The sequence below is a fragment of the Panthera leo genome, chromosome B3 (assembly GCF_018350215.1).
Source record: "Panthera leo isolate Ple1 chromosome B3, P.leo_Ple1_pat1.1, whole genome shotgun sequence".
Taxonomy (NCBI): domain Eukaryota; kingdom Metazoa; phylum Chordata; class Mammalia; order Carnivora; family Felidae; genus Panthera; species Panthera leo.
Window position 1 is genome coordinate 59,328,316 of NC_056684.1, and position 27,223 is coordinate 59,355,538.

General features: G+C 46.5%; 1 protein-coding gene across 3 annotated transcripts in view; it reads left to right on the plus strand.

The window, feature by feature from the left end:
• FRMD5 (FERM domain containing 5) overlaps nucleotides 1–26,839 on the plus strand; it is a 46,497-nt gene extending 19,658 nt beyond the window's left edge. The window contains exons 7-15 of one of the 3 annotated variants that reach the window (XM_042942179.1): nucleotides 7,338–7,426; nucleotides 10,458–10,521; nucleotides 11,089–11,180; nucleotides 13,824–13,898; nucleotides 14,469–14,537; nucleotides 15,650–15,756; nucleotides 23,241–23,584; nucleotides 24,461–24,512; nucleotides 24,852–26,839. In XM_042942179.1, the coding sequence (XP_042798113.1) occupies nucleotides 7,338–7,426; nucleotides 10,458–10,521; nucleotides 11,089–11,180; nucleotides 13,824–13,898; nucleotides 14,469–14,537; nucleotides 15,650–15,756; nucleotides 23,241–23,584; nucleotides 24,461–24,512; nucleotides 24,852–24,865 (906 nt within the window). In that variant the 3' untranslated portion in view covers nucleotides 24,866–26,839. Of the gene's footprint in view, nucleotides 1–7,337; nucleotides 7,427–10,457; nucleotides 10,522–11,088; nucleotides 11,181–13,823; nucleotides 13,899–14,468; nucleotides 14,538–15,649; nucleotides 15,757–23,240; nucleotides 24,118–24,460; nucleotides 24,536–24,851 lie in introns of those variants that run through there. The other 2 variants (XM_042942181.1, XM_042942180.1) reach the window with 2 other exon arrangements.
• Nucleotides 26,840–27,223: the final 384 nt, after the last annotated feature.

The window sequence follows — 27,223 nt, forward strand, 5'->3', positions numbered from 1 at the left end:
TGACCGTTTCTTCCTAATAGGTGAGGGAACACTAGAAGTTTCCAACAAAAATTAAAAGAACAGAATAGAAAGCAAGGAATCCAGTGATGTAGGGGCAGAATTGCATATCCCTTACCTCTTGCTAAGGTGATGGTGACTTGTTCTTACATAGGATTTGATGCTGAAACTTCAAATAAGAACTTTTAGAACATTCTGGCAACTTAGAAACCCTGGTCACCTTTCCCACCCCACAGAGTTCCCTATTCACCAGCACAGCCTACAACCAGATAACCCCTGTGTTCTTGAGGAGGGCCAGCACTGTCAGAAAACACATTTATGCCTGTTCATACCAAAAAAAAAGAAAGATGATGCATAGTTATTTACAAATGATTTAAGCAAAGCTTCCTAAATACTGCCCTTGCATGACAGATATAGTTTAACCTCCATTAATTGCTCAGATACCATCGGTAGGGGGCCTGCATAGGACTGAAGAGGGCTTCATAGTCAGCTGACCTTGGCTCCAGCACTGATCTCTAGCTTTCTGAGGCCCTCACAGGCTTCTCTGAGCCTTGCTTTCCTCACCTGTGTGAAAGTACACAGCAGGTACTCAGTGACTGTGCTCCATGAACTGCTGAGTCACTTCAGGACCTTAAAAGCCATAGCTGCCTAGAGACAGCTATCTTTATCATAAGGTGCCAGGTCACCTCCAAACCTGCCTGGGCCCCTTGAGGCCACACAGGGCACCCACCTTTTCAGAGATGAGTCCCTGGGTGAGGCTGACATCTGACAGCAGAGTGGGCAGATAGATGGTAGACAGTGAACCTGAGTACAACTGAGCAGAGGTGGGTGGGATTCTCCACCTATGTGCCTAAGTGGGTCTGGAAGCTACAGTGGCAGCCAGCCTGGTGTCCAGCCCAAGTCCATGTGCACCCTAGGACTGTGGGGCTCCTGGCTCAGCCCCATCTGTGATGAGTTTGCCCATTATTGGACACAGAGGCTTAAGAGGCTGCAGGAAGGAACCCCTATTAATGCCAGGCACTGTGTGAGGCCCAGTCCCTCACATCATTCCATCCCCACAGCATCAACTCAAAGAAGGAAGGAGGGAAGAAACATTTGTGGCATGCTTTCCATGGCAGACCCCCTGGAATCCTTTCACGTTATTTTCTCATTTAATCCTGTCAGCCCTGGGAGGTGGATCTTACTCTTCCTGGCTTATAAGTAAGAAGACAAAAGCTCCAGGAGACAATTTACAAGGCCCTGAGCAGTAGAGCAAGAATTTGAACTCAAGTCACTTCCCTGTTGTTATATATCTAGGAGGAACAGAAGCCCCCAGAAGACTCCCCCTGGGGAGATGGTGGGCACGATCATTGCACTGGGCTTCCAATCCCTGGTTCCCAGGCCCTATACTTCTTGCTCACCCAGAGCCAGGACCCTGCTGCAGACCCCACACAGGGTCCCTCAGCTTGTCTCTACTGAACTGCAGCTCATGCTTTTCTTAGGCCTGCTGAGCAAGGACGGTTCAGGAGCCTTTACTCTTGTCATTAAGTAGGGTTACTTTGGTGATATGCTACTAGGCACTCGCCTTAATGTTGCTACAAGGAGAGCTGAAATAAGCTGGAGCACTCAGTGTAATAAATACCGATGATTTCTATTAACAGAGAGGCAATTACTGGGCCCAGGGAATCTGGGGCACACAGCCCTAGGGAGGACAGAAGAAGAGGAATCGTTTTGATAATTAAATGAGAGTAGAACAAGGCTTCAGCTGGGCTCTATTCTCCTGGACTGATTAAGAAGCTGCTGTTCTTCCTGTCCACACTGATGGTTTCTTTCTGCCCAAAGTGTCCTTGTCTGGCCCTGGGACCGGGAAGACAAGATCCCACCGACTCTGGGTGGGACAGGCAGAGGGCTCCAGCAGCGGGCTGGCTTACAGTAATACCCAGGCTCTGAACTTGCACACGCTGTCCTGAGCTCTCTGCATCTCCCCTCAGACCCCATCTCCTCCTGACAGGAGCCCCCAGAAGACCAAGCCTACAGCCTAGAGCAGGAGACTGGAGCAAACCCCTGGCAGCCCAGTGCTGCATTTGTTCCAGCTCTGATACCTCTCCAACCTCAGGAGCTACCATCTTGCTCCTTCCTGGAGCCCCTGGGACTGGTTGTTTGCCCTGGATCTCCTGTAGGCCCAGACTGTGGCTTCTTACCCTCTTGAGGTTTATATAGTAGCCAGACCCATCACAGACACCCAGCCTGTACCCAGCCTTATCATGAGTCATGAAGGTGCCATCTACTGAGAGCCTGCAGATGCCAGGCACTTACATATACGATCTCATTTCATCTTTATAACGATACTGCTAAGAAGATGTTCTTGTCCTCAAGATAAGAACACTGAGACTCTGAGGGACCAACTAACATGTCCAGAGTTACTGGTAAGGGCAGTACTCGAACTCGAACCCAGGGCTGTCTGAACACCTCAGTGCTGTGCTTTTTCAGTTACCATTCCTGGTCTTCCTTCTGGGGAGATGGCATTTATTTAGGAACAAAGCAGGACTCACTACCAACTCTGGTAGAGGACCTACGACACTACTGAAATCACCGTAGAAAAATTTAACGTAAGTTCACCAAGTGACTTTATCTCTGTCCTGTACAGACCAGGAGAAAATTTATTTCAGCAGGATCTAGGTTAGAGCAACCATACAAATAAAATTACAGCTTCATTCCTCTGACCTTAAATAGGATCATTAATTTCATAATCAGCCACCTAGACTCCTCTCTAAATAAACCCCCTTCCCCATCTTGACAAGTTGCCTCTGACCTCAGAGAAACAGACGAAAGAAGGATTGGTGATGACTAACCCTCATCCCCCAGTGGGCCCCTCTTGGCTGCACTGTACAGAGAATGGTGGGCTTACTGCTGAGATGAAGAACTTGACTAGAGCCACTTACATGGCAAGTATATGCCAAGATTTCCATTTCTGATCTTTCATGGGGTGATGCCAAGGCTCTTAAAGGGCTGCCTCCTAATTTCCATTCTATGTAGTTTCTTGGGACCATGTTTAAGTATACTAAAACTGGGTGATTTTCATGAGTGATTTAACATAAGGTTCCCAGCTATAAGCTTTCAGGGATGGGCGTAAGTGTGTGGAAGACCATGTGGAATCTTCTTCCCTGAGGATTTTAAAATAGAGGTTTCATCTACCCATATCGAATTAGTTTAAGTCATACTCCAGAGAGGGGATTGGATGATCTCGAAAGAATGCCCTGGTTCTGACTCTGGCATACCCAGGATGTCCTCCAGGGCAGCAGTAGACAGAAGGCTGCTTCGTTGTATCCCAAGGTGGAACCCATGCGGACTGGGCAAAGGTGGCCAGATGTCCCTACTTCCCAGAACCAGTCAGTTGCTGTGATTTCCAAAAATCCTTTTCTGGGCAGAGCTATCATCTTAGGGTGAGCCTTTGACGACATCGAACTGATGCATGTCGAGTTTCATGGTGGTTTCTACTTGAACATGTGAAAGGACTCTGTGCAAATCCAGCCCCTCCAAGAAAAACCACTGTTGGCCATGTTTTGGCAATAAGTTATTTAGGCCATCACCCTAAAATCAGAAAGAAGCAGTATTTCTTAAAGTATGTATTATGGCCCTCATTTGAGAAATGAGGAAATTGAGTCTCAGAGAAGTTAAGTCACAGAGCAAATAAGAAGCTGGGCTAAATTCCTAAGCCAAGAATGAAGCTCTTTCTACAAGGATGAAAAACTGAAAATGAATCTCGTACCTCACAACTGTAGAAGTGAACCAAATACTTTAGACCATTATCTGATGTACAATGGGGCTGGCAATATCTGCTGTGTGGCTGTCAAGACGCAAGTTTTTATTCCACCTTTCGGATCCATTAATGTTCAGTCCTGTGGGTCCTGATCTCGTTGGGATGGGAAGGGAACAAAGAGGAAAGATAGCCTCCAACTTGATAACACGGAAGATCTGAGGAACAGGTTACCACTTTCTGTGTCACATCTCTCCTCGTCCTCATTTCCTTCTCTTCTTGTCATATAACTTGTCCTTTGCACACAAATCCCATGGGCAGGCTTACGAGAATAACATGTTAGTGGAAGAAACTGGGAAGGCTCTGGAGAAGGTGTCTACGTGGCTACCTGTTTGTGTTTTTGTGCTGGTACAGATGTGAGGCTTTTCTCTGTAATTCCAGGTCCTGCTCCTCACATGCCACAGATAAGAAGCAAACCTTCCAGCTGCCCTGGCCCCTGTAGACACACAGGTGCCCAGCTTTGCAGCAGCCCTCATCCACAACATTGCATTGGAAGCAGTTTGAAAAACTGATCTCTCCATGTGAGAGACTGGATTGGGATTGCTCAAGGTGCTATTATTACTTACTGGAATGATGTGGCATCTGATTGAGGTTTATTCTCAGTTTGCTCCCTGTTCTGAATCAGTCAGTCTGGTCAGGAGTGGCTTTTCCTCCTTTAACTCCAACACCTGCCTTCACCCAGAGGCCAGCCCTGAGGTGTCTGGACGGTTCAGATGGACAGTGCCAACAGACAGCCTGGCCAGTTCTTCCCAGCTTGTGGGAGGACCCTCTCTGTGCTATGGCCAGAGAGGCCTGTCACTGGGACGACCCTCAGGAATCTGTCACAGCTTGTCTCCTTCCTCTTCTGCCTGCTTCACTTTTACCCCAAATCCCAAATGGATCACCCAAATCCCCCTTCTCCATGGGCCCCCAACATTGAGTGACTTCTCTCTTTCTGCCTCAACTTCCCACACCCTCATTTCCTAACTAGCAAAAATTAAATCCATCAGTGTCAGGAAAAATAGTAAAATACTACATAAAAAAAAAAAAAAGATTTTGTATTAAGTGCAACAAACTCGTATTAACAACACGGCCCCTAGCATGTACTGAGTGCCTACTAAGCACAACCTAAGACGTAGATAGTGTTCTCAACCCTAATTTTACAATGAGGAATGTGAAGCATGGAGAAATGAAGGGACAGGCAGTGAGGGGCCGAGCCAGAGCCTGGGTCTGCGTGGCCTGACACAGGACCCGTGACGCTATGGTCACGGCACAGGTGCTCCTCTGCCCTGTTACCCGCGTGGTTCAGGAGTGCAAGAAGCAGGTGGAAGCCTTTCCCCTCCCTATTCCTTACCCATTATTTCTAGCCACCCACAGCCCTCTGCTGACCTGACCCTTTCTTTCCATCCTTCCACCCATTCTTTCTAGGCCTTTCCTAGACACTGTAAGACACTGTAAATTGCCCTCCCTACCTCCACTGCACCTGTGCCTTCCTCTCCTGTTTTTGCTCACATGTGTACTCCCCTACCCCCAGCCCCTCTGGCCCACCTCCTTGTCTTACATATTCATCTGATAAATATTTCCTGGAGCCTGTCCTATGATTATGAATAAGGCAAGGCTTCCACCCTCTCAAGTCTCTGTCTTTTTTCCTGGACTTCGTTGGGTCCTGCCTGCACAGTGGGCAGATGTATCCAACATAGGCAAACCTGCTGGGTTAGCATGGGTGCCCTGGCCAGGGACCATGTTTTTGTGCAGTGCTGGCACTCAGGTATTAATAACCACCACCAAGGACTGATGACAGGCAGGAGGAAAACCAGCCCTGTGGCTTCACAGTATCTCCATTCAGGTTATTTTTAAACAGCTTTTTGCTGTTGCCCCTGGGTTGAAGGACATTGTGCTTGCAGCCAAATGTCAGGGTCACAGTAGATCCTGAGGAAAGGACAATACTAACAATACATTAAGTGGAAATGTTTGCAAAACATATACTTAATTTATTCCCTGGGCCCAGATGTTCATACCCGGAACCTGACTCTAAAGAGTTTTAAGACAAAACTGCATTTCTTCTTTGGGTCAAGGCTCATGGGGCCCTGCCCAGGCCCGCTTTTTATTCTTAGACCTGATCAGACTGAGTATGTATGCCAAGAAGCCAAAACGTGAAAGTGGGAAAAACTAGGAAAGCCTGACAGCCACAGCCCCCACTTGGATGCCTCATACTAGGTGCCTGACCCTATTGCACCATATGAGCTATGGCTCAGACAAATGTCCTACATGCACGTTTGACCAACATCCTGGCATAATTTTCTGGCCACTTGAGCACATTCACACACTGACAGAGCAGTTTCTCCCCTCAGGTCCCTATCGCAAAGAAAGTTCCTCAGAGAGAGCACAATCCATCAACCTGCTTTCTGTGCCCCATGCCAGCCTGGCCCTCATGGCGCTCATTTCCCATGTGAGACAGCCATGACGTACAGCTTCTCCCCTCTTGGCTCGGCAGAACCTCAAGCCTGGTATTTACAAACTGAGAGTAACCAGTACAAACTGATAGTGACCAGTGGTCAGGAGGCCTCTGATGGTTCAGGCACCACAGGATTGACCGTGGCTATTCCCCATAGCTGCTTGCTTCATATCTTTTCATTAGCTAAACTGTGTGAGGGAGCCCAGTGTGTAGGGCCATTGTAATAATAACCGCCATTCATTCTCTCTCTGTCTCTCAACAGCTTTTTTGAGATATAACTCACATATGGTAAAACTCATCCTTTTAAAGTGTGTAATGCAGTAGTTTTAGTTTTAGTAACAGAGTTATGCAATTACCACCACGAACTTTAAAACATTTTCATCTCCCCAAAAAAGAAACCTGTATCTATTAGCTGTCGCTCCCTATGTATCTCCCCTTCCCCACAGCCCTGGCAACCAGTAATCTTTTGTCCCTGTGGATGTACATATTCTGTACATTTCATACACATGGAATCCTACAACATGTGATCTTTTGTGCCTGGCTTCTTTCACCTAGCCTGATGTTTTCGAGATTCATCCACATTATAGCAGGTATCAGTACTGCGTCCCTCTTGCTGCTGAAATATCCCACTATATGTATACACCACATTTTCACTCATTTATCAGTTGACGGATAGACATTTAGATTGTTTCCACTTTTTGGCTGTTATGAATAATCCTACCATGAGCATTTACATCCAGGTTTCTGTGTGAATGTGTGTCTTCAGTTTTCTTGGGTACCTAGGAGTGGAACTGCTGGGCCGTATAACAACTCTTTTTAACAATTTGAAGAAGTTAACTGCTTTCCGAAGTGACTGCACCATTTTACAATGTGTGAGGGCTTGCCATTCTCTTTGGATATTCACAGCAGCCTTCTAAGATTAGTTACAACTTACATTTAAGGGCACTGAGGCTTAGGGAAGGTGAGTAGCTTGCCTGTTATATCCAAGTGCTCCTCCCTCTGTGACCTACTCCCAAGCATTAACCCTGTATCACTGACGAACAACTGCGTTTCTCACCCTTTCACCTACATGCCTATGTCATCCTGATGAGAGGTCTTTCTGTGTTGCAGGATGTGTCAGGAAATGCTGCATTTCTGGCCTTCACTCCTTTTGGGTTTGTCGTTCTGCAAGGAAACAAGAGGGTCCACTTCATTAAATGGTGAGTATCTTCATTTCCAAAACGGGCTTTTTATACGTCACCAAATGGGGAGGGCTATGGTTCCCACGTCCTTTGTCTGTGATTGGGCAGTTATGGTTCTGAGCCCTCTCCAAAGCCTTGTGTCCATAATGATAACTGATCGAGGTAGTGGTCTCTGCCTAGGGATCCTGTTCTTCCAAAGGGGTGTTCCTGAGAGCCAACAGTCTCTCCAGAGAGACAAAGAGTGTGGAGGGTGATTTCTAGGTAAGATGAAAGACCTGGGGCTGCAGCCAATGTTAGAGAAGCAAAGTCCTTGGGACTGTCCCCCACTGAGGGCCATTGCATCCGCATGGGTGCTTACTTCCTTACCCACTGGCCTAAAGAAGGAGGGGCTCACCCCTGGGGCAGATAGAAGTTATCCTGCACCCTCCGTGGGCCAAGCCCCACTTTGGGCACTGCCTGCACAAGCATGGATGCTGCTCTATCTCCCTTCTGTCCCTCTTTAGGCCATAGGTGTCTTCAGCCTCCAGGAGTCACATCCCCACCCTTGCTCCCCTCTCCCTTCCTCCACTCCCATTTCTAGCAGCTAAGAGCCACTACCTCAGCTGAAGCTACTCTGAACTGCTTCCTCTCCACCCTGTGAGTTCAGGGTCTATTCTAAATGGATCTGGGAGCCGATGCAGCACAGACTGGCTTGTTGATGGATATTTGGCTTTCCTGGAGGCTCCTTTTCTGGACCATGCAAACATCTTTCAGCCTCATCAGAACATGCTGTATGTTGTACTAAGCCCCTGTGATTTCTGTACCTTTTTGGCCTTAGACTGCCGAGTCTAAGCTGGACAACTCCTCCCATGGGCTTGAACAAATGGCTTACCTTACCCAACAGAGCTCGGCTGGGGAAGCTTGCTCCGGTCTTCATTCCTTTGCCTTCTCCAGAAGAGCTGATGGGGAATCTGAGGACAAAGCTGCTTCCTGGCGAGCTCTCTACTGGGGTTTGCTGCAAGGTGTCTATCTTCTTGTGTCCTCTTGAGCTCCCCCACCAACCTTGTGGACAAACACCACCTTTCCAACCCCATTGCTCTTGTGCACAATGGTAATTTGATCATCAACCAGAGTGCTAGTGAAACTGCCCCCCCACCCCCCACTGCCAGACATGACCACCCAGGTCCCATTCCCCCAGGAAAACAGCCACTTCACAAGGCAGTTTGCTGCACTGAGTAAACAACGCATCTGTTTGCTGGGCCTTCTGAAGTTGGCCCACTCACTGTGCTCTCTGGGTGACAATGGTGAGGATTTGGGGTCTGCTGTCCAACAAAATACTTTTCACAAAAAGACAATGAGTAGGGTCAGGGCACCGCTCTCCCAGTGAGGAACCCTTGCTTCCTAGATATAGCTGGGTTGTCTGATGTTCCTTAGATGGCCCAGATCCTGGCCCACACTCTGACCAGGCCGCCTGTGTCATGAGGTCCCTGGTAGGAGGCATGTGTAGCTAGAAACAAGTAGGACACACCTGTTCAGGGACCTCGAGTCCCTAAAGTATCCTTCCCCATCCAGAAGCCCTGATGCTCACCTGATTCTTCCACAAACTTTTCATTCTGTGGCTTCTCTCATATCACACTTCTTCAAGAAGTCTGCTTTTCATTGTGTCTCAATTTAAAAATAATAGATGTAAAACCCAACTTCACTTCCAATAGAAACTCTCCCACTTTCCTATCTTGTTTGTTGAAGCCTGGATGATCGGTGTGTTCCTTTCCATATTAATCAACTGATATTTATTGTATTCTGTATGTGTATGAGGGTGACTGATTGATTGGGAGGGAAATCAAACAAGGAAGGTATACCATGTGCTTGTATTAGCTCAGAACTGGTAGTCAGAGTTGTGAGCTCTCATACTTACCCACCCATGATTTCCAGGAAACAAGTGACCTTCCTCTGTCCCCTCAGTTTTGGCCAGTAGTAAATTGGGTACATGGTTCTCACTACCTTTCTGCTACTTCCTAAGATATTGAGGAAATCTCCCTAGAAATTACAAAGAGGAAGAAATGAAGTGGAGACAGATAGTCCTGATCAGACCTTCTTGGGGGTCCCAGTTGGGTACAAAAATAAGGACTCCACCCCCCAGTGAGATGGGAGGGCCTTCAGGCTCCAAAGGGCAGCTATGTCAGGCAAATGGAAGAGAAGTAAGGAGTGATCGATGCTAAGGCCTAGTTATCTGGCTCTCAGGGACATCTGCCTAAGACCCCCGTCATTTTTCCTTTTTGTAAATGTAACCAAGGCTGAGAGCAGTATGTGAAGGTGAGGTCTAAGCTGTGCCATGTACAGTAACCATGTCACTTCTTCTGATTTGTGTCTGTCCCGCGGGTGACGTACCCCAGTATCCTGTTTGCCTCTTTTACTGCAGCCATTCACTGGGCTGGTGGCTTCAAGGATTTTTCTACAAAAACCCCTAAGCCCCTTTCCTGGTCAGTACGCTGCATGACTGTTCCATGTAATCTGTTCTCTCTCTTTGGTATGTTGCCCTGCCCCCCTCCCTGAGATCGTTTGACATTTGTTTGCATTAAACTGCATTTTCCATCCAGTGGCACAGTCACCTGAAAGACTCAACTCCCTCAGAACCTGGTTGCATTGTTTTTCATTATTTGCTGTATCTTGAACTTTGGCCTCATCAGCTACCTGTGGCATCTTACATTTGACAGTCCCATCCAGATAATGCCCCTGCATTATGAACCAAATCCTGAAATGGCCCGGGACCTCTCAACCTAGACTTACTTCCCATACAAACATTTCCCTTTTACAGCCACTGTTGATGAGCCCGAAATCCTCCTATCACCCTATTATTATGGTGTGATTGACCAGAAAACTGTGGATTGAACTGTTTCAGCAACTGTTCTCTAAAGCCACTGCGCTGCTGTCTTGTTTCAGTTCTAATTTTGGCTAAAACTGTGTCTGTGCCTGGAGCCCCTTCCAGTCAGGGTGGGCTGTGCATCTACGAGACTTAGCTGTGAACAAGCAGCCCACGACAAGGTGACAGGTGTTCTCTTTGTGCTTGTAGGAATGAGGTGACCAAGCTGAAATTTGAAGGAAAGACTTTCTATTTATACGTAAGTCAGAAAGAGGTGAGTGCTGGCTTCTTTCTCTTCAGGGAGGGCTGGGGCACTGGGTGGTTTCTAATGGCCAGGGCTCAACCAAAGTGGCATATCCAGGTTAGAACTAAGCCACCTGAATGAGAAGCAGAGACCTGGAGGTGAGGGATGGAGAAATGGCCACGCCCTGGAGCCCAGGACTTCCTCAGGGATGCTAGTGACACCCGGAGGTTCCATACCTCCGAGAAATGCAGACAGTGAAAGATTCTTTTGCTTCTATAGGAGCATTCCAAGATAACAACTTTTTAAAAGGAAGTAGAAAATGCAGACGACAGGAGCACTTTCTCTGGTGAGGGCTCTCTTGGTTTTGAGTCTGTGGCAGCTGAGGCTTATTGTGATTGGACCTGCCCAGTGTGAACTTAGTCACTGAACTGAGCCTCGTCCAACTGGCCAGCTGCCAGGAAGTCCCTTCCCCTATCTGAAACCTCTTCCTAAAGTCCTGGGGAGCCCTCAGACAGCCCAGGGTTCAGGGTCCTGGCCTACTTCATCCTTCGCTTCTCCACCTGCACTCAGCTGTTTCTATGTGGGATTTTTTTGTAGGAAAAGAAAATTATTCTCACATATTTTGCTCCAACTCCAGAAGCATGCAAGCACCTTTGGAAATGTGGAATCGAGAACCAAGCCTTCTACAAGTGAGTGGACACATGTGATGGGGACTATCTTTATCAGAGCCAGAGTCATAAAAGCTACTTTTTAGAGGAATGATGGGCAGGAAAATTTGAGAAACAATGATGGGCAGGAAAATTTGAGAAACACTGAGAAAGGAGACATAAGATGACAAGGCTGGCCCTCCTTAATAAAACAGACCCCTTTCTGGATGTCTGTACTCCCAGGATGGATAGAGCTGAGGTTAAGGAATGTGTTTCAGCAGAGATACCCGAGGGATCTACCTTCTGATGTCCTTGCACAGCTCCCAGTGGCAAAGCAGTGAGGGGTCTTTTCAGGGCAAAACTTGGGCCAAAAATAGCTCACGGGTACCTGACTTGAATCAGGTTGGCCCTGCAGAGCCATTCAGAGCCATAGAAGGCCCAGAGTACAACGCTTCATGAAGGAGCAGCAGGTGCAGCCCAGGCAATTCCCTAAGCCTTGGGGAAACTCTGGGGCTTGCTCCCCAGTGGGTGCCCTAGTGCTGAGCTGGGGTTGATGCCGGACCTTCCCAGTGTGCCACTGCCAGAGGTAGTGCCAGTGACAGAACAAGTGCCCAGGAGCCTGAGTGGGGTAGCTGGAAGAATGGCAAGGACTTATCTGTTAGTGAAAAGTCAGCTTTGGGGCAAAAGCAAGAATTTTGATTATCACAGGATTTGTAAAGTATATGAGGTTTCTGTGCTATTTTCTTTAAGAAAGTGGTTATAAAGGCATTAGGGAACAAATAAATAGCCCATTGAGAAACTGGGGTGATGGCAGATAATTGTTTCACTAAAACCCTTGGTCTTGTTTTTAAAATAGAATGCAATGATTTATGATTTAATAAGCTAGATCTTAATCAGGAAAACATAAGACAAAGTTTGTGGTATATTCTGCCTCTGACAAGCCATAGTTCTCCCTCCAGTAACCTCCAGGACCCTGAAGAGAGAACTGCTCTGAGCTAGAGGGGCACCATCCTCCTCCCCAGGGAAAGGCATTGCTGCCTGCTGGCTGCTACGGGGTGTGGGCTGGCAGAACTGGGCCTCCCTCATCTAGGGCCACAGCTCCAGAGGCTGTTTCTTGGGCAGGCTTTCTGAATTGCTTAATAGTTTCTATGCATTTGATACCAGAATCAGGGATGAACTGAATGGGCAGCCTGAATTATAATCTGAGTCGGCTTCTTTCATTTAAAGAAGAGGACACTCAGAAAAGGCTGCCACATGGTCAAATTTCCCTCCTGTTCAGTCCATGGCTGTCTGAGAGAAGCCAAAAAAACATGTCAGCACCATTTTTGGAGACCTTTGTTTTTCTGTTTGTGTCATGGGAACAGAACTGTGCTTCTGAACCTGTGACCAAACTCAGTTTGAGTCCTTCTATTAACAAATCCCCACACTTAACTAGCCCTACCAAGACCCACACTGGAAACTGAAGCTGTTTTTCATATTTCTACTGATTACTTGATGTTCTCTAGTAAGTGTTAAAAGCCTCTAGCCTGGGTCAGATCCCCAATTATGCCAAGTCTTAGCAGCAGCCACTTTGGCATCACTCTGAGCACGTTTTACACACAAATCCCTGGCACTGCCTTTGGCCAGTGCTTTGAAAGAAGCCGGGTCAGACTCAAGGACATGTTCAGGCAGGAGGGCAAGTAGGCTTACAGCCTCACAGAGCCCTGAGACAGGTGCACATGGTCTCCCAGGAACTGCTATTCATGGATTTTGGGGACAACTCCCTACATACTGACTGCCTGCTCATGACAGAGGCTTCAGACCCAGATCAGTTCCTGGCTAGATCAGCACTACAGGCACCTCAGGGCATGTTGTAAGCTGAGTCAGTTGGGTTGGGAGGCCTCACTCTGGGCAGCTCTGCTCAGCTTCCTTTATCTAAGGGTGAGAGGGCCATCTGGGATCAAAGAAGTCACCTAAGAGGATATTTTACAGTGCCCATGGTCTTCCAGAGTCTCCACACCAGCTGTCCACAGCCTTGAAAGTGATATTAATAGGTATTCTGGGAGAAGAGGGATGATTCCAAGTTCAAATAAAAGATGGAACTTGTATTAAAGTTAAGCTAGTTTGTCCATTTCAGGACTTCTTAGAGTCTTTACTATGATAACCTACTTTAGGACTCTCCAAGAGGGAAATGGAATAGGGAGGACAGCCCCTACTCTCTCCTCTGCCCACAATTACCCAGACATGGAATCATCAAATACTAGGACTGGAAGGGACTCCTGAGGTCAAGTAGTCCCAGCTCCGTCATTCTGTAGATAAAACAACTAAAACTAAGGAAGAAAAAGAAATTTGCCCAAGGTCATACTGCTAACAAGTGGCCTGGGATTTGACAGGCAGCATTCTATTATTCCCCCAGGCCATCACCCCTAACATTTATTCTCAGTCCCCCTGGCCAACCCCATGAAGCACTCTTGGGGAGCCCTCGCTCTCCTGACATGAAAATGGGTTTCAACATGACTGTCCCCAGCACTGAGGCTGTGAGCAAACCCTCAGGTCCTAAAGGAGAGTCAGAGACAAGCCAGACTGTGAAGGTCCTTTTCCTGAAGAGTTTCCTCAAGTAGCCTTTGGAAGGAGCTGGGAATACGCTGCCTTAGCCCATGAAGCAGTTGCAGGCCATCTGTCACACTGGACTTTGCCTTGCTGCAGGCTGGAGAAGTCAAGCCAAGTCCGCACAGTGTCCAGCAGCAATTTATTCTTTAAAGGGAGCCGGTTTCGATACAGGTAAATAGTGACAGTAAGTAACTGTTATGGACCTATTTTTAGACCCCTCTCTGGAGAACAGTGGCTCAGTGGTCCTTATCCTTGAGAACAAAGGAACTGGGAACCTCCAAAAAAGCCTGAGGTTTCTATCCAATTCTCCTTGTCTCCTAACCCTTTGACTATTTCTTTCCTTCCCTGCCACAGTTTGTCTGCAGGGTTTAAAATATATATCTTCTTCTGCCCTCACAACAGCAGTGAAATAAGAACTGTACCAGTGATTCTTTTCATGTCTGTCTAAAGATTTTTTTTTTTTTTGCAATATTTCTGGAACATGCTGGACAGTGAGCAATCATTTCTAAATGAAAATAGAAGATACCAAAGACTCCAGAGATAGTTCTCTAAGCTAAGCTATCAGGACATGTAAGAACTTAACCTAGCAAGCCAGCCTTTTTCAGTGACCTAAACATTGGGAAGGACTAGGCCAAAATGGCCATTGCCCAGTTCATCCAAAGTATCTGAAATCTTAGACAGGAGCCCAGTGCTGGAACACCATCTAATCCCTTTCTGTTTGTTTTATTATACTATTTATAGTGGCCGAGTTGCAAAGGAAGTAATGGAGTCGAGTGCAAAGATCAAACGGGAGCCACCAGAAATACACAGGTAGGCTGCCAGGGACTTCCCCCCAAAACGAGTTGCAGTTCAGATCTCAGAATCTCCAAAAAGGCAGCAGTTCCAGTACTATGACCATTCTGGGCACAATGGCTCACAAAAGGGAAAGGAGAACACGATAGGAAAGTTCCCCATCTTAGCTAAAAGCATGGGGAACAGTCTAGGCACCTGCGTGGCTCAGTCGGTTAAGTGTCCGACTTCGGCTCAGGTCATGATCTTACAGTTCGTGAGTTTGAGCCTCGTATCGGCCTCTGTGCTGACACCTCCGAGCATGGAACTTGCTTCAGATTCTGTGTCTCCCTCTCTCTCTGCCCCTGCCCCTGCCCTGCTCTCTCTCTCAAAAATAAATAAACATTAAAAGCATGGGGAACAGTCTAACCCTGGTATCCCTGAGCCTTGATGAAGAACGAGGGAGGGCACAGTACCCAGTACCACCTTCCTGGATACTTCTCTGTGTCCTCCCAAATCCTAAAAATGGCCATAGACCACGGAGGGCATGTCCAAAATGCAAGATTGCCTTGTTTCTGGAATCAACCAATTATAGAAAGCCAGGGATCACCCCACAGTCCTGTCTCACTAGGTCTAAAATAGTTTTGAGATCCTTGCTTCAGGTATAACTGTACATCATGCATATCTCCTAAACCTAATAAGATCCAGAAAGAATATTAGCCAGGATAGCTAGGGTTCATCAACCAGCTTGACCTCTGGGAGCATTATTACTGCCTTCACACGGCACCCCTTGGAGCAGCGGTCTCTGTCAGAAGTCAGAGGAGGCTGCCATATGGGTTTTCAGGCACATTTTCAGGAGTCCTGGGGCTCTACTCCCTGACAATCCTGCCCAGAGACCAGAGGCACCACTGCTGCACTAAAGCAAGGTTCAGGTGGGTCTGGGATATGAGGATGTGGATGAGTTTGAAGCAGTGTCTCTGATGGGGATCCAGGGACTAAAGACAAAAAAAAAAAAAAAGTTTTAAGATTTTTTTAAATAAACAAACAAACTTAACAGAGCCAGGCAATTCTAGTAGCTACTCCTCAACTCTGAGTCCTGATCCCATCTGTTGTGTGCACTGAATTAACACAGTTCTCTTTTCATTTAACCTCAGAGCAGGGATGGTTCCCAGCCGCAGCTGTCCCTCCATAACCCATGGCCCAAGGCTGAGCAGTGTCCCTAGGACCCGGAGAAGAGCTGTTCACATCTCCATCATGGAAGGTGAGCAAAAGCTCTGGAGATGACCACAGGGTTCCTCCAAGTTTTGACTTGGACCCGTTCCTCTCAGGGACCTTGAAAAGAAGTGAATGCAGCAGAGACAGCAGCACTTTTCTCCAATGGACGGGAGAAGGTTTTGTGTAGTGGATGGGAACACCAGCTAGGTTTCAGGTGAAGGGTAATCCCACCCAGCCCTGCTGAGCTGTAGTCTAAGAGGGGATTTAGATCTGAGAGTGTTGGGGTAGACCTCTGGGAGGCTATGTATGTTGCATATGCCAGGTTCCTTGCAGTTCTGAAATTGCTTTCCATCAAAAGGCTTTTCACTTGTTTTTCAGATCAGACCAGTCTCCACAGGTTAAACAATCAAGGTGACTGAGGCAGTTAACCAAGAAATGAAAAACTCTTGGTTCTGAAGCACTCCAGTATTTGCTACCACCTTCTATTTCAGTTGTAGAAAGCTCTCCTCTTGCTATCTGAATTCTTTAATGTGATCTCAGGAAATCTAACATGCCTCACCTCTCTCTACCCTTCCCTCCCTTTGGAGGAGGCTGCGGTGGGTGGAGTGGGGTTGGGGGGAGGCGCAGGGAGACAAAGTCTGTGTATCTTCACTGAACTACATATTGCAGTAGCTAAGGCTGATAACTCTCTAGTCCCTGGGTAGTTAATATTGTTAGGAGACTCTCAGAATATTGGCCTCATTGTCACTGACTGACCTGCCCCCAGGCTGGATATAGGTATAAGTCGAGTGCTTTTACTCCCAAAGATGGATGTTTTTGTAGGACCACAGATCTCAAGCAGCAGCGAACAGCAGCAGGTTTGCTTCAAACCTATCCTGGAAGGTGGGGAAGGAAGACTTTTTGCCCTTTCTGTGGGAATGCTGATGAATGAAAATAACCACGTAGGTTAGGAAGGACATCATTCTGCTGCTTCCCTGTGAGGATCATGGGTTTGTGTTTAGGATTTTATGTGTCCCTGACTTTGCATTACCTAAATCTGGTATAGAACTACAGTCTAGGGGTTGAGAACCCTGGCTGAGAAACCACATCAAGTACCTTAATTATTTGAGTATGTTAGTTGTTCTTTTTGATTTTTGTTTTGTTCTGTTTTTAAGTTTATTTATTTACTTAGAATCTTAAACACCCTCAGCACAGAGCCCAACGTGGGACTTGAACTCCTGAACCATGAGATCATGACCTGAGCCAAAATCAAGAGTCGGACGCTCAACTGACTGAGCCACCCAGGTGCCCTAGTTGTTCTATTTGTAAAGTAGGGATACCTTCCTTGTGTCCCCATTGAGTTGTGAGGAAGCTGATGTACATGGAAGTACTTGAAAGAGATTAAAGCATTGGGGAGCCTGGGTGGCTCAGTCGATTAAGTGTCCAATTTCAGCTCAAGTCATGATCTCGCGATCTGTGAGTTTGAGCCCCATGTCAGGCTCTGTGCTGACAGCTCAGAGCCTGGAACCTGCTTCGGATTCTGTGTCTCCCTCTCTCTCATAAATAAACATTAAAATAAAATTTTTTTAATAGAGATTAAAGCATTTACTGGACAGGCAGCAAGCATAATGCAAAGAGGCCTGGTCAGGAAGTAAAAGGTGAGATTCAAATCAGAGCTCACCATGTTATTTTTCTGAGCCTGTTGCCCCCACCCTAGAGTGCAGTGTGGATGTGGGAGGGTGCCTTATGAACTACGAAGCATAATCACTATGCAAGGTGTGAAGTTATTGAGGTCTGTCATCAGACACAGCCTCCTGGCTTTTCCTCTGGTCTTAGGTTGAGCAGGAGAATGGAGCACAGTTCTCTCTGACCCTCTTCTTGTGAGGTGTTCATCTAAGGAAAGTAGAATGAATTTCTTCTCTTTTGAGGAAACATAACTTTCTCCTCTCCTTGTGGCCCTTCTTTCCATCCATCCTGAGGTCTAAAGCCACCAGGTTCATCCCAAAGCTCCTGCAAAAAGTCAGGACAGCTGTCCTTCTAGACAAAAGGTCACCCTCTGAAGGAAGCTGGCACTAATGCAGGTATAGGGAAGAGCCTCGTGCATTTGTTCTCCAGCATATGGAAGAATGTCCAGTAAAACCCAAGTTCCCAGAAAAGGGAAGACTGAGGCTATCCGTGTGGGAATACAATACATTTGTAGTAGCCACAAAGCAGGGTTGCCAGAACAACTCAAAGGCAGGAAGCCTGTCCTCAAGCTCCCCCAAGACAAGCTATGAGGCTGCCTCAGTTCCCAGCCAGCTCTGCCTGTCTTCTCCCACTGCAGCAGCAGTAGGCTCTTCAGCATCTGAAATAGTCCTCTTTGCTTGTAAAATGCCAGGGGAGGATGCAGCAGGAAAAGGCCACCAAAGAAGCTATTAAAGCAGAGACTTCTAGGGCCAAGGCACACCCTCAAAATCTCAGCCTCCTAGAACTTCACACCTGGCAAATTATAGCACAGCAGGCTCCCACGTGCTACTCAGAGCCAAACTGCTGCTTACACCCCACACCTGAGGCTGCCTGTGGACGAGCACAGCCTTCATCCCCAGTCATGGCCTTCAGCCTGGAACCCAGTAGATTCGGGAGGGCACAGGCAGAAGCAGCTAAGAACTGCCCTAGCAGGAATGACAGTAACAGGCTGAGTGAGGAGAGGCAGATGGACATCTGGTTTGGGTGTGGGGAAAAGAAAATGATTTTAGCATTTAATTTACTCTATCAGTCAGGGATTATCAAGCCTGGGGAAATAAAGAATGGATTATTTCCCAGAGAGTTGAGCTACACCATCTCTCAAGAGGGATTTTGCCTTTAAAGCACCCAGCAAACAAAGCTGACCCTCACTGTCCACCCAACCAGGCAGGGAAGGGCTGAGTGCAGCATGATGGGGGCCTCAGAAGAAGGGTGCTAACCCAAACTCCGAGGAAGTTACGGACATTTGAAATTGGTTCATAGTCCATCAGAGACTGTCTTTCCTATATACTCCATATGGCACATAATATCACAGAAATGATTTGCCTTTTCCAGAGGGAAATATTTGTTTACTATCTCTAAAACAACGGGAAAATTGCAGGGGCACCTGGGTGGCTCAGTCGGTTAAGCGTCCGACTTGGGCTCAGGTCAGGATTTCACGGTTTGTGAGTTCGAGCCCCACGTCGGGCTCTGTGGTGACAGCTCATAGACTGGAGCCTGCTTCCGATTCTGTGTCTCCCCCCCTCTCTCTGCCCCTCCCCTGCTTGTGCTCTAGGTCTCTCAAAAAATAAATAAATGTAAAAAAAATTTTTTTTAATAAAAATGGGAAAATTGCAAAAACATTAATATAACACTACAATACAAATGAAACCATGTGATTCCAATGAGCTGGGATCCTTAAGAAGATAACTGCACACTGCTTGGCCTTCCCCTCTGCCCTCAGGGATGCTGAGATACCACATGTTATTAGCACAGGATTGACCAGAGAGGATGCTCAGGTATGTTGGTTCCTCTTATCTGCTGCACCCTAAGGGTTGGCTCAGCAACAGAAGGCCCAACAGTGTACAGCCCAGCGGAGGATGGGACACAGTCCGTTTCCGGCCCCAGAGCTGACACCTCACACTTCAGAGCCACCCAACCCAAAGCCAAATGTCTTTATAACTTCACATTCTGCATTTTCTGGAACTATGTGATTCTCCATACCCTGTGGGATTGTTCTCTACACCTGCCTCACCTGACTTTGCCCTCTCTACACCTGACTCTGAGAAGTCTGGGGCCCTTACACAGGCCTCCAGGAAACAGCCACATTGCTGGAGAAGCATTACTTTTTATGGCTCTAAGTGCTTCTGACTGAATCCAGTCCACTGATAATGTCAGCCTCTCAGAGTTGTTCGTTCCCTGAAGCTCAGCCTACTTTGTCTCCAGAGCTGACATCCTCTCTCCAGCACGGGAGGCACTGTAAAGGAGCTGCCATGCATGGGGTCAGCAAAAATCCTTTGTCCCTAGTTGTTTTTCCATCCTTTGCCTCTGTATCTCCCCTGCCTGGCTGGTTTCCTTGAAGAGATCAGCTGGTTTCCACTGAAGAAGTATCTGCTTTCCTGGGCGACCATGGGGAAGAGTCTGATTAAGATTCACACCAGAGTCCGAGTTCAGCTCCGGTTGACTAATCATTGCCTTCGGCCACTAAGTGTGCGCATACTGAGGATGGGGCCCCGGCTCCAGGGGAGGCTCCTGACCACTGTGTCCACTGGCCCACAGGGAGCCACCTCTGGGCAAGGCAAGCAGCTGGAACATATCCAAGGTAAAAAAGAATCCTCTGTTTTGCTGTGCCATTTGCCAGATCTCACCCACCCATGGTACCCACCCCCTCCATCCCACAGTAACAGGTTTGATGAAGGGGTTGGGGTGGGTGGTGACTTCTAGTGAACCTGAAGTTCTGTACAAGACTAGTCTGACATACATACAGGTGAGGTCTATTGAGGGAACAGAAGACTAACATTTACTAATTTTGTCTAGCAGTCTACTAGAAATGCATACATTTCCATTATCTTATTTACTGAGAGCACCAACAACTTATTATGATGTGGTTTCTGGTGTCCCTCTGATCTGTTCTCTCTGATATAACAGCCTTTGCCCCTCTCCTTCCCCTCCAAGCTTAGGGCTGAATTGTAGGCTAAGATGAAATGCACTGAAGTGGCTTCAGCAGCTAAGCTAGTCGTACTGTGGAAGATCTGACAGTCATAGCTGTCTTTGTGAAGGGACAGCCTCTAGAAAGGGTATGAGGATTATGTGGAATTTAAGAAACAAAACAGATGAACATATGGGAGGGGGGGAAAAGAGAAAGAGAGGGGAAACAAACCATTAGAGACTCTTAAAGATAGACAACAAACTGAGGGTTGATGGGGGGATGGGCTAGATGTGTGATGGGCATTAAGGAGGGTACTTGTGATGAGCACTGGGTGTTGTATGTTAGTGATAAATCACTGAATTCTATTCCTGAAACCAATATTGCACTGTATGTTAACTAGAATTTAAATAAAATTTAACTAACTGGAATTTAAATAAAAATGGAAGGAAGAGAGGGAGGAGCAGAGGAGCCAACACATGTGTGATCAGGGCCTCAAGATGTGTTTTATCAGGAACTTATTAAACACTCCCAGGTTCATATTCCTCATGCTGCTTGTGCAAATGCAGGAGTAAGGGGAAAAAGCTGGGGGGAAAAGATCAAAGGAGCATCAAGAGCACTGGAACAAGGGGCTGGCTCTTAATTTCACATTATTTCACAACAGTTTCTTGGGCAATTGGGACCTAAATCTAAAGTAGGTATAAGATGTTGACTTAATTCATCCAGGCCCAGAATCCAACTACATGATCATTAGCACCAGGAAATAGAAAGAGGCTTGGAGTCCATCCTTACCTTTGCCATCATCAACCAACCACATGACTTCAGGCAAGCTCTGTAACCACTTGCTTTCATTACTTCGTGGAAAGATAAAATGAAAGCACTTAAAAAAGTTTAAAATAGTATACAAATTTAAGATTTTAGCACAAGGGGGGAAAAAAATAAAACCAGGACCATGAGGAGCTTCTGAAAGCAGAAGCTGAAAGCTGTGGCAAATATACTTACTGATGGTGAGGTGATGGGGAGACTAGGTGGCTAGCAGGGGGCTGCTGTTCCTGCCCCAACCCACCCCACGTTTGTAACCAATCCCAGGATTTGTTCCTCTGGAGAATCCTTAACTGTGCCGATGGGCTCCAGCAGGCTGAGCAGGCAGACCGCCTGGGAGCAAATGGCTACTCAAGAGACCCAAACACAACTCACTACTTCTGAAAGGTTACTGCCACCTTTTAAGAGAGACCTTTGGGCTGGAGGGGGGGGGGGGGGGGGGGGGGGGGGGCAGCGGCGCCTGGGTGGCTCAGTTGTTTAAGCATTTGACTCTTGATTTTGGCTCAGTTCATGATCTCACGGTTTGTGAGACCAAGCCCCACATAGGCCTCTGGGCTGACAGTGCAGAGATTCTCTCTCTACCTCTCTCTCTGCCCCTCCTCTGCTTGTGCTCTCTGTCAAAATAAATCAACATTCAAAAAGTGAGAGAGAGACCCTTGGGCTTATGAAGCTAGCCCTAATCAACCCTTATTTGGTCAAACCTTTACATAGCTGGGAATCTGATCTAGTCTGCAGCAATTCAGGGTCAATTTCAGAGCAACAGAAGGGAATTGGGTTCTCTTACCATAGGCCGCAAAAGCAGGGAGAGTCAGAGCCACTCTGGCACCCCAAAGATAGCCAGGAATGAAAATGCAGACACTGAACCTGAAACAAGAAGCCATTTCCTCGAGAGCATTGTGATGTGGGCCATACTCGGTGACTCCAGGCCCACATCTTCTAGCCTCCATGGCTACTATTTAGTTGAGGGAGTAACCACCTCCTGTTTTTTGCTACCAGAGACTGAGCACTGTAAAGAGAGAAATGTTCCATCTGAAAAAGTAAAGAGATAATGGGTAGTTTTAGGGGGTCGGAGAACACGTTCTCCTTACCATTGTAAGAGAATTTCCACCCTGACCCAACAAGATGTTCTCAGAGACCACTCTGCAGTTTGGAGTGTGTAAAGATAGGGGACGTGTCAGCTTACAGTAGACCCAGCTCATTCTAAAGTAAAAAAAAGGAGCCACTAGCCAAGGCTATTCCTCTTCTCCATCAGAAAACACTTAGGAAGAGGGGTGCCTGGGTGGCTCAGTTGGCTAAGTATCTGACTATTGACTTCGGCTCAGGTCACATCTCCAGGTCATGAGATCAAGCCCAGAATTGGGCTCTGTGCTGAGTGTGGAGCCTGCTTGGGATTCTTTCTGTCCCTCTCTCTCTGCCTTCCCCTGCTCATGCATGCACATGTGTATGTGCACATGCACACTCTCTCTCAAAAATAAACATTAAAAAAAAAAAAAAAAGAAACCACTTAGGAAGAGCAGATAGGGTTTTAATGTCCCCTAAGATTAGGACAGCCAGAAGTGGGAGGCTGAAGAGACAGAGCACAACTGCAGAAATCCAAAAGACGACCTCATGAACTCAAGGAGCTGCATGCTGGATTGTTAGAAGGGCACTCAGCTCCAGAATCAGTATTTCATGAGCCCTAGTGAAGGAAAACAGTCTTTTCCTCCCCATTCCTGCCTCTTAAGACCCTCAGCCCAAGAGGGAGACTTGAGCTCCCTGAAATGTGGCCCCAGCTCTGAATCAGGGATGGTATGCAATTCAGAATGTCTTTCAATTGACGTCAAAAGCAGGAAAGGCAGAATCTTTGACAAATCTTGCCAAGACCCTACGTAAAAAGAAAAAAAAACCTCCAACCATGGCCCCTCTGATGTCTGCTGCTTCTCTTATCCTCTTCCTGATACATCAGAACAGCATGCAGCAGCCACTGTCACGTAAAGTGTACAGAGGGGCTTCCTTGCAAGATTTTAGTTACCATATAAAACAGAATGGGTGCTGCCTCCACCAGACAGCAAAGTGTGCACAGGGACCCAGAAAGCCTTCTCACGTTCCTTTTGCATTTCCAGGCCTCGAGTCCCTCCGGGACAGTGCCCATTCCACGCCAGTGCGTTCCTCCTCCCACGGGGACACCTTCCTGCCTCATGTGAGAAGCAGCCGGGCAGATAGCAATGAGCGAGTCGCCGTGATTGCAGACGAAGCCTACAGTCCTGCAGACAGTGTGCTGCCCACCCCTGTGGCTGAGCACAGCCTGGAGCTGATGTTGCTTTCCCGGCAGATCAATGGGGCCACCTGCAGCATCGAAGAAGAGAAGGAGTCTGAAGCCAGCACTCCAACAGCTACAGAGGTGGAGGCCCTTGGGGGAGAGCTGAGGGCCCTGTGTCAGGGGCACGGCAGGCCAGAGGAGGAACAGGTGAATAAGTTTGTTTTAAGTGTCCTCCGTTTGCTCCTTGTGACCATGGGACTCCTCTTTGTTTTGCTCCTCCTCCTGATCATCCTTACCGAGTCTGACCTTGACATTGCCTTTTTCCGCGATATCCGCCAGACCCCCGAGTTTGAACAATTCCACTATCAATACTTTTGTCCCCTCAGGCGATGGTTTGCCTGCAAAATCCGCTCAGTGGTGAGCCTGCTCATTGACACCTGAGAAGGCATGACTCCTCCCAATAACTAGCCAGGTGGACCAAGGAGCCCGGCTACCCATTCCCAGCAATGGGACCCATCGCGGAACCATCGGCACATGTACCAAGTCCTCCTCTCATGACTCAAAGTCCACAGCCTAGGAGGGTCATTTCCCAGAAGAAAAAGAGGATAGGCTCATGCCCTATCTAAACAAACTGGGAAAACTCATTTCCTTCAGAGGTTCTTTCAAGAAAGGCTCAGCAACTCTGTTTCTCATCCTCCCGATTTGCAGGATAATTTTTGGTTTTGAATTTTGATTTTTCATAGATGTGTATTATTTTGAAAGTATCAAATAAAAATAATTTATTTTACTATTACGGATTATCGCAGTAGTGTCACCTAGCAGATGGGACACTAGTTGAAGACTAGAGAGCTGTCGTCTTCTGTATTGTGCGGGAGCTTTCCTACTAGGCTCCAGTAGGCTCATCAGTGCAGCCTCAGCAGCACAGGCCAGGGGTCTGGACAATGGGAACTATCTGTAGGTTTTCCTGCCAGACGAGATTTGAAAAAAGTAAACACCCATGTAGAATGATTAAATGGAAAGTTGCTTCTTATGATGGTCTGAGTTGGATTTTCTTTTCCTTTTGTTTTTTTCAAATCTGAGCAGAGTGGGCATCTGAAGGGACCACCGCTACCGCAGCAGCAGCAGCAGGGGTGGGGTAAGTCTGTCCCCTTAGACTAGAGATCCTAGTGGGCATCGCCATGAGTTTTATATAATGAACTTAGACTTCTGTGATTTTTTTTTCCTGAAGAACCTCAAGATTTTTATAGTGCTTCAGAGACATTAGTTGAATTCAGTGGTGCCTGAGATAAGACTGTCAGAAATGTCGACAAAGTGTAGTTAACAGAAACGAGAACTTAGGTACCTAAGAAACTGTTGAGATTCAGAGAGCAGTACCTATTTTGTACCCCCCCCCAAAAAAAATATTTCAATTTATATTTTAACAAGATGTTATTTTCTTATCAATTCATATTTTGTTTTTACTTTATGGATTAAGAAAATAGAGCCTGATGAACTAAATGATGCAAGAAAGAAACTGATCTTGAGAATGAAAAGCTTCAGAAAAGAGAATTCCAAGATCAACAAAGAGCCTTGGAAGGGACCAAGAAAAGGATTTCTTTAAATAGGCATACTAAAAGATGCCTACAAAAGAAAGAAAGCGAACGTGGCAGAAACCAACAATTAGATGTAGAAATACTGCCCCCTAGGGTCATCCTCTGCATCAGGAAAATAAGAGTTGTAGGAAAGTATTTGCCATTCTTGCTGAGGGAAGCTGCGGAAGCATGCAAAGCATAGCATGTGAAGGGTGAGTGTGGGGTCCAAGGCCCAAGCTCTGCAACTCTTAACCACTCACATACAAGATCTCGTTTTCATCTCAGGGAGAGATTTCTAAGTCATCTGGGGCCTGAGGACTTATTTAAGGATAGTCCGTAGACATATTCCTGGGACCCACACAATAGCGGAGTGGCTGCTAACATCACGTGATGTTGGGCAGCCCCAAATGCAGAACAGGATGAGTCACTTGAAGAGTTGCTCTCCCCTAATTTGTCCCCTGAAATAGCAGAATCATGTCCATGTACAAAGTATAACAGACATGGAATTGACAGGGGGTGCAGGGTGGGGGGAGTGGATTGTACAATTCTAAATGCCCTTTCATCTAGACCAGGGGTTGGCAAACTTCTTCTGTAAAGTGTCAGATAGTACATATTGTTTTTATTTTGGTTTTGTGGGCCATGCTCTGTGGCAACTACTCAACTCTGCCATCATAGCACAAAAACAGCCATAGGTAATACATAAACAAGGAAACATGGCTGTGTTCTATAACAGTTTATTTTTAAAAAGACAGCTGAATTTGGACCACAGGCCATAATTTGCCAACCCCAATCTAGACAATAAAACTGCTCCTTACCAGTATGTTAGCAGAAAGGGGGTCAGCTCTGCTCCCATTCCTGACTTGCTAAAGGCCCAGGACCATTTCCCAGTGGAGGCACTGGGGTTGCTTGTTTAAAGGGTGCTTGAACAACCAACCAGCAAAGAGGTAACTGATGCCAAGATGAGCAAGATCAAGTGTTTAAATGCTAAAACTCCACCAGAAGCTAAGAATGGAAGAGGAATGTCTGATCATTTCCATACCAGCGACAATTAGGGCAGAATTACAAACATCTATTTACCAAGTGACAAGACAAAGTGAAGGAGATCCTAGTAAAACTTAGGGATCACTTAGAACCAACTATCCACTGCCACTTGTCATCTACACAGGAAGGCTTTATTTAGCACAGGACTGAAGTGAAAAGTAGACTCAGAGATGAAAAGGCTGTCAGAAGATAGGGGGCTGGTTTTAACCTGGATATCTACTGTCTTATGCAACATAGCAGATTACCTTTTAGTGTAGTGTTCCTACCTCAGTCTGTAGAATATGGTGTTTCTATGCAGTGAGTGATAACCTTGACAGTGACCTTTCATATTCACATTAAAGAGAGATACAATATTCCATTTCCTGGTATGTTACTTGTGTCTAGAGTTCTAACAGTACAATAGTCCATACCACTTCCAACAGCTGGATTTTGCTCTCTGAACAGAAACTTTTGGGTTATTTTTTTCCAGGGCTTACCCCAGAAAATACAGATAGTAAAATTTCCTTCAATTTGCTTTTCAAGTAGCGCTTGAATAACAAACTTCCTTTGTTGGTGACTAGTCTTTTTGGTATCTCCCCATAGTTAAACATTGTTCAAATTTTTAACCTGGTTTTACTGTGTTCCACTATGTCTCCCATTTTCTCTCAAAATTAGTTTGATCTCATTGTAGAAAAAAACAATGGATTCCATAGCTTCATCCATCAGAGGAAATAAAACTCTTACTAAAGAATAGTGTACTGCATCTTTAAGCAGTAGAAGGTAAACTACCTGCAAATGTGAATTTCTTAGTTTCATTAAAAAGTATAGTTGTAAACCTTTCGTGTGCCAAAAATTCTAAGTTATACTTTCCTTCAAAGCAATGTACTTTTTTCTACATATGCAGTATGTAGTTAGCATAAAATCATTGGTGCCATGAAAATTATTTTTAAACTTAAATAAATATTTAAATATCATTGAAGAGTGGACTCTTTCTTAACCTACAACTGGTCTCCCTTTTTCCTCAAAGTTACCAACACAGAGATAAAAGGATACCAGGGGGATTTATACAGCTGACTGCTGTTCATGACTAGAATCATTTAAAATAGTCATTTTATTGGGGCACCTGGTTGGCTCAGTCAGTTAAGCATCCAACTCTTAATTTTGGCTCAGGTCATGATCTCATAGTCATGAGGTTGGGCTCCACACTGGGCATGGAGCCTACTTAATATTCTCTCTCTCAAAAAAAAATAGTAAT